This window comes from Camellia sinensis, chromosome 14 (assembly GCF_055761805.1).
Source record: "Camellia sinensis isolate YWXY chromosome 14, ASM5576180v1, whole genome shotgun sequence".
Classification (NCBI taxonomy): domain Eukaryota; kingdom Viridiplantae; phylum Streptophyta; class Magnoliopsida; order Ericales; family Theaceae; genus Camellia; species Camellia sinensis.
In genome coordinates, this window is record NC_138974.1 from 73,037,388 (window position 1) to 73,044,705 (window position 7,318).

At 33.0% G+C, this 7,318-nt stretch overlaps 1 protein-coding gene across 1 annotated transcript; it reads left to right on the forward strand.

Moving 5' to 3' along the window:
• The first annotated feature begins 2,876 nt into the window (after positions 1 to 2,876).
• LOC145807080 (protein FAR-RED IMPAIRED RESPONSE 1-like) lies at positions 2,877 to 5,198 on the forward strand. Its single transcript, XM_082905001.1, has 3 exons — positions 2,877 to 3,032; positions 3,079 to 3,146; positions 4,022 to 5,198. The coding sequence occupies exons 1-3, from the start codon at positions 2,877 to 2,879 to the stop codon at positions 5,196 to 5,198; spliced, it is 1,401 nt and encodes a 466-aa protein (XP_082761127.1).
• Positions 5,199 to 7,318: the final 2,120 nt, after the last annotated feature.

Below are 7,318 nucleotides of genomic sequence, written 5' to 3' on the forward strand. Positions count from 1 at the left end.
TTCCTATTTTAGGTAAAGATAGAATTTAGGAATTTTATTAGGAATGCTCTTAGTTTAAGCCCTTTTAATTACGAACTAAACTTTTTCATCGTGAGATAACAGTACAATATATCTATTATTATTATTATTATTATCATTATTTTTTGTAAATAAAGTTATTATAATATGTAAAGTTCTAAGTTTTTTTTTTTCTTTTGGAATAATCCTGGAACATCGTTTATGTAAAGTCCTAAGTGTTGATATTTTTGTATCTCATAATTTTTATTTTCAAAATAAATTTAAACAATTATATATATATATATATATATATATATTTCAATTTGTACACATATAACATGTGTCCGTTTCCGCTAATATATATATATATATGGGCCCGACTTTGGTCCAGTCCAAGATCAGACTAGACGGTGTTGTTAAGCTCGTGGAGACTTATTATGAATTCCCTTTTTATAATCTGAACCGTTTAATGTGTAGAACTCGTCGAGTGCTATATGTTTATAAAAAATTACTTTGATCGGATATCGATAGCTATGTGATCAAATCAGTTTTTTTAAAAACATTAATTTGTTCACCGTCTTTTTTTTTTATTCAAAACTGATTTGATTACAGAACTATCGATATTCAATCAACGTGATTTTTTATATTTATATAGTACTCGACGAGTTCTACACATTAAACGATTTGGATTATCAAAACGGGACCCGTGATGACTCCCACAAGCTCAACAACACTATCCAATCTGATCTCAGACTGAACCAAAGCGGAACCCTATATATATATATATATATGCATTCATGTAACTAGTAATCGAAGCTAACGAAGAATGTCACTGCTATAGTGCCACTAATCAACTGATTCACCCAACAACATTACGATCAAAACAAACCATCGAAATGATGAAATCTTTCTGTAGAACACCTCGTGGATGTTTGAGATTTGCTTTTTTGGTATTTTTTTTTGGTTGGCTTGTTTTTCGTCAAATTTTTGTTAAATTTTTTAAATTTTTTTTGTACTTTTAAATTATACTCGATGAGATGAATAATAAAATTTTAGTGTGATGAACACGATAAATTAAATAGTTTATAATTATTAAATTGATTTAATTTTTTATGAATAATATAAACGAATGATCTTACAAATTGAATAGTTTAAATTATTAAAATAGAAACCGCGATCAATCTTACCAGTCCGACGATTGGTCTGAAGGAGAGACCATCCATATTTTTTTAGTTTTTTCAAAATATCCTAATAGAACCTAATAGTAGTTTTATGACACTCAATGTTAAAATCAAACGAGGAAGCATTACTAAAAAACATCAGCGGGAGAAAGGGATGTGAACTCTAATTATGTGTGGGTCAACCACACAAAAGTAACAATGGTTCAGTCCATTTTACTAGATGGGACAGAGGGTTCCAAAATTAATTATTCCAATTTAAATAAAAATAAAAATAAAAAACTAAAGGCCTCCAAAAGGCGAGGTTGATGCATCACCTCACCCATAATCCTTTGATGATTTGCCAACTAGCATGACTTTGTGTTGAGTTAGTCAAATTCAAACAATGTGGTGCCAAAGTTATGAACTGTATTCATTAATCCAAGTTTAGGTCATACATCAAATTTATTATGGAAAGCCACAGCCCAACTTTTTGCACAATTTATTCAAAGTGACAAATTATAAATCAGAATTATACAGAAAAAAAAAAGATACGTCAAATTCTCTCATATTTTACATAAGTTTCTTAATTATTCTGGCACATGGATTTTTGTTTCTTCAATGATATGTCAAAATTCTCTCATATTTTACATTGATTAACCGTTGCACGTTTTCATAAGAAAAAATGTCACGCAAAATACTTCTTATATATATATACACACTAGCGTATGCACCACTACGGTACAATCAATTTATCAAATTTGTTACTAAAAATTTAAGGTCAAAATATAAATACAGATTTAGTTGGTTTCGACTTTCAAATGAATTTTGTAAAATTACTTAGGCATAGATGCATTCCAATAAAATTAAAGTAAAGACTGAAAAAAGTTAATTTATTGTAAAAATATGTTGTGTGGAGTTTGTCACCGAGGTGGATAACAAAGTTCTATTAAAAAAAAGAAAAGAAAAGAAAAAAAACTCTCTTTCATTCCATTTGTTTTTAGAAGTAGAATGGAGGAGATTGATAGTGAGGGGATTAAGTAAAATTGTGTTTGTTTTGATGATAATTGTTGGTGTAGAGATTGTTAAATTATATTTATATAAAATAAATATAAAATAATAAAACAAATAAAAAAAAATACAGAAACATTAAACATTAATGTTTTAAAAAAAATTCTCAACATGTAAAAAATTTTTAAAAAATAAAAATAAAATAAAACAAATAAAATAATGATTTTTACTTAACAAAAAATATAAAAAATTAAAAATTAATGTTCAAAAAAAAAATGCCCGACATGTAAAAAATAAAAAATAAATTTCTAGTCCGCCGGACTATTTTTCTAATACTAAGTCCTGGAGGTCCATCCGAATCCCCTTGGGGAGGCCCATTTTAATCCGGAGCTCACTATCAATCCTCTTCTCATCTCTCAAAACAAACACAATATTAGTAAGTCCCACCTCACTACCAATCCCAATCTCCCCTCTAACTCTCCAAATAAACGAGGCCTTAAACAATTAACACCACCCTTATAATCTATCATTTCCCCATCTTTCTTACTTGCCTTGTGAAAAGATTATATTTTACAATCCCGCTACATACACCCAGTGACGTGGTGACCCCCAGTGACGTGGCGATGAGGTGGCAGCTGATGTGTAAACACAGTTGGAAAAAAAAAAAAAGGGAAAAAGTGGGAATTTCTGTCTTCCCGCGTCTTCCCTCGTATGTCCTCAACTCTCGCCGCCATCCTCGTCTATCCTCGTTTGTCTTCCCCCGTCTATCCTCACCTCTCGCCGCCATCCTCCTCCTCCACCATAGCTCGCCGGGAATTTCTGCAAAAACTAGTGGCTAGACTTTCTCCAGAAGGATTGAAATTCTCCGTATGGGTTGTGGAAGTGGGTCTCAGATGTTAACTCATTTCTTCAGAAGAATGTGAAATTTCCTCCTCCTCCACCATATCAGATTACTAGCTCTCATCTATCCTTAGAATTCCTGTAATTTTGCTTTATCTGGTTTTGCTTTGCTCTGTCTCTGTCCATCAATCTGGTTTATGAGGTAAAAAATCAATTTCATATGCTAATCTTTCAGTTATATGCTAATTCTGAAATTTGAAATATAATCTGTAAACTATAATCAATTTGTCATTTTGGACAAGAGTTATGTTTTTTAGGTAAATTTGTTAGTTGTGGACAAATCTGTTAACTGATCTGACTAACTTGGCTACACTAGATTGACATAGTGAAACATCACCGTTAGTGAGTTGGCTCTAGGTGGTAATCGTCACTGAGTTCCTACAAGAGCAAACCCCTTCACAGATTAAAATAAAGATAATAACAATATACATGAAAAAAGGGGGGGCCTCCATTTTCTTGGATCCGTTCTGTATAGAATTGCAATTACTGAGTGTGAAATGAAGTTTCGTCCACTGTTACCTTGCATTGATAGTGCATATTGGAACTCCACTCTTCCAACTCCGGCACTCTGTTTGGCTACAGTCCGTGGCCCTCCAGCCAAGAAAGGCATGCTTGGTAGCAAAAAGATAATCTGGGCATTATGCTCAACTAGAATATGCGTGAAATTGTATCCCTCAACATTTTATTTATGGATTTTCTGCAACCATAGCACCATTTTAACCAAATACAATTTATATAATTTTTATGAGTAATTGTGCTCAACTGTGGTAGCAAACTTCATAATCTGTAATCTGTAAGCTTGGTAGCAAACTTCATAAGCTTGGTAGCAAACTTCATATAATTTCCATAATCTGTAAACTGTGTAGTTCCATAATCTGTAAACAGTTTATATAAAATCTGAAATATGAAGTTTAGTTCCATAATCTGTAATGATATTTGTTTAATTGTTATTTCAGTACGCAAAGTGGAGAAATGGAGGTTGATTCAAATGTTGAAGGTGAGAATCCTTTAATAAATGAGGGCGAACACGTTAAAGAACCTAAAAAGGGTATGTGTTTTAGCTCAAGGGAAGAGGTGTACACATTTTATGGCAAATATGCTAAACATGTCAGATTTTCTATAGCTCATAGAGCACAATATTTTGGAGATGATGGGCAATTGCTAAACTTTGCAATTGAATGTTCTCGAGCGGGGCAGAGAAGAAAGACATCAGAAGTCAACCCTTTGAAGCCATGTTTGTCCACAAAAATTGGTTGCACAGCAAGGGTACGAGGTAGTGTACAAAAGGATGGGAGATATAAACTAACCACGGTTAACCTTGAGCATAATCATGATTTGATTCCCACCGACTCACGTCATTTTGCAATGAATAAGAAAATTCTTACTCCTGTGAAGAGAAGATTAGAAATTAATGATGAAGCAGGGATTGGGGTGTCTAAGAACTTTCATTCAATGGTTGTCGAAGCAGGGGGATACGAGTCATTGACATTTGACGAGCGAGATGTAAGAAATTACATTGAGAGAGCTAGAAGGTTGAGGCTTGGGGAAGGTGATGCCGAATCACTTCAAAGTTATTTTATGAGGATGCAAGCACATAGTGAGAGATTCTTTTATGTGATTGATGTTGATAAGGAGTTTCGCATTAGAAACTTGTTTTGGGCTGATGTAAGGAGTCGGGCGACTTATGAAGCATTTGGAGATGTCGTTTCATTTGACACAACTTATTTGATGAACAAATATGACATGCCATTTGCTCCATTTGTCGGAGTTAATCACCATGGTCAGTCCATTTTGCTTGGTTGTGGATTGTTGTCTAGTGAAGACACTAACACATTTGTTTGGCTATTCAAGTCATGGTTAAGTTGCATGTCAAATCATCCGCCAAAAGCTATCATAACTGATCAGTGTAGAGCTATGCAAAATGCTATAGAAATTGTGTTTCCACAAGCTCGACATTGGTGGTGCTTATGGCATATCATGAAGAAAATTCCGGAGAAGTTAAAAGGATATGCTCAATATGAAGCCATAAAGTTGGCTATGCAAAATGCAATTTATGACTGTTTGACAAGAGTTGAATTTGAGAGTAAATGGGAAAAGATGCTTGCAACATTCAATGTTTATGATAATGAGTAGTTGGGGGTACTATATGATGAGCGGAATCGATAGGTACCTGTTTATGTTAAAGACATTTTTTGGCCTGGCATGTCAACTACACAACGAAGTGAAAGTATGAATGCGTTTTTTGATGGATATGTAAATCCAAAAACTACATTGAAGCAATTCGTTGAACAATATGACAATGCCTTGAGAAATAAGGTAGAGAAAGATTTCTGTTTTTGAGATTGGAAATTATGTAGTCTATTATCATGAGTTTCAAATTTTGATGTTGAGAAGATTGGATATTATGTAGTCTACTATTACGAGTTTCAAACTTTGTTATTTAATATACAATGTTTATTTAGCACGTTCAATTTACCATGTTCAATAGTTTACCTGTATTCAACAATAGTTACCTTGTATTCAATAGTTTCCTGTATTTAACAATGTCCATTCAATGAGTATTGAAGAAAGTGTACAAATTTGAACAAGCCATTTTCCATTCCACTAACAACAAAAGAGGTACAATAAGTAGGTTTCAATACACAACAAAACATGACTTCCTCCACAACATCACAAAAGTATTAAGTCTACTTCAACTTGTACATTGACATCTACTTCTACTTATTACATATTCATAAGTTTAAAGGCACCAATTACAAACAACACGGACAACATATATATCAACTTTTGCATCTTTGTGTTCTGAATTTGAAGTTGTTCCGTCAGCTGTATTTGTTGTTTGGTCATAGCTTGAAGTCGTTCAGTCATAACTTGTTCGCCAACAGTTGGGACTTCGTCTGTTTGAATTTGATGACCTCCATATTCTGGATTCGTAGGTAAACACCATCTGATAAAACCACAAACATTACAATAGTAGAATAACTTGTTCTTGTTTTGCTCGGTTTGTGATATTTTGATGGTGGCCTTTTTGTTACATGTACGACAAATTCTGTTCACGTATGTCAACCAACCTGAGCTACTGCCACTGACACTTGAAGTTGACATCTGCAAAGAGGGACAAATAGCAAGTTAAGTGAAGTTAATAAGTTAAGTTAATGGAGAATAAGTTAAGTTACAGTTATAAGGAGTCCTGTAGCAACCAAAATATAAGCTTATCAACCAAAATCCACTTAGAGTAAGCAATATGAATTTTATTAGCCAGGCCCATTCTATAACTGCAGGAGTTCAGTTGGTGTTGGTACCAACATAATACTTTAAGTTGAGGAAACCATTTCACATTCTGAAGTTCAGTTTTCCTTTATGTACTATTTACTCACTGATAAAACAGAAATTTCAAATATATATATTCAAATGATCTTATAATTTAGCAATTAAAAATAATACATAAAAGGAGGAAATTTTTGTATATAGAAGATGAATGCTGAAGGTGCAGCTTTACAAGGCTCTGGATGAGAAGGTTCAGTTTTTTATTTACATTCTTATATATGATAGTGGCTTGGTGTGGACAAAGAACTGAAGAAGCTTGTGGTTGAGACCACTGCAAATCAGGTAACACTCTGCAGAGATTGCCATCAAGTCATTCCATAATGATCAATCCTAGGTTTGCTCTCTTAGATGGATTCCCACTCTTCATTTGTAGAGGTCATTGATGCTGATATATGTGTGTTAAGTACAAGTTTGCTTTTAGACTAATGCTACTTGTCTTATTCCTCCCTTGTTTTGAAAGGAATTCTGCAATAATGAAAACTTCTTATGCATTAGAGAAACTAGAGCTCATTATGCTTTTTATTATAATTGGTTGCTCATTATGCTTTTTATTATAACTGGTTACTTATTATTTATTATAATTCTGTAATTGTTATTGTTTAATCATATTTTTAATGGCTTGAATTATCTGTTACAGGACCCACGGTTTTCATAATTGATTATAAGCAACAAAAATGACAAGTCGAAATTATGCACCTTCAGCATTCATTGTGTCATTTATTTAGTCGAAATTATGCACCTTCAGCAATTGCTTATAATCAAAGCATTCACCTTATGCACCTTCAGCATTGACTATTAAAGCATCTTAAAAGGTAAACCATATAATGGGCATTGACTATTAAACCATCTTCTGGTGCATAGAAATTGAACCAATTGAACCAATTATGCACAGAAATTTCTGTATAATCAAGATGAATCTTGAAATT

Coding starts and splice junctions, on each gene's coding strand:
- LOC145807080 (XM_082905001.1), top strand. CDS start 2,877: ATGTCCTCAACTCTCGCCGCCATCCTCGTCTATCCTCGTTTGTCTTCC. Junction 3,033..3,078: donor CAGAAGGATTGAAATTCTCC/GTATGGGTTGTG, acceptor TCATTTCTTCAG/AAGAATGTGAAATTTCCTCC. Junction 3,147..4,021: donor CATCTATCCTTAGAATTCCT/GTAATTTTGCTT, acceptor TTGTTATTTCAG/TACGCAAAGTGGAGAAATGG.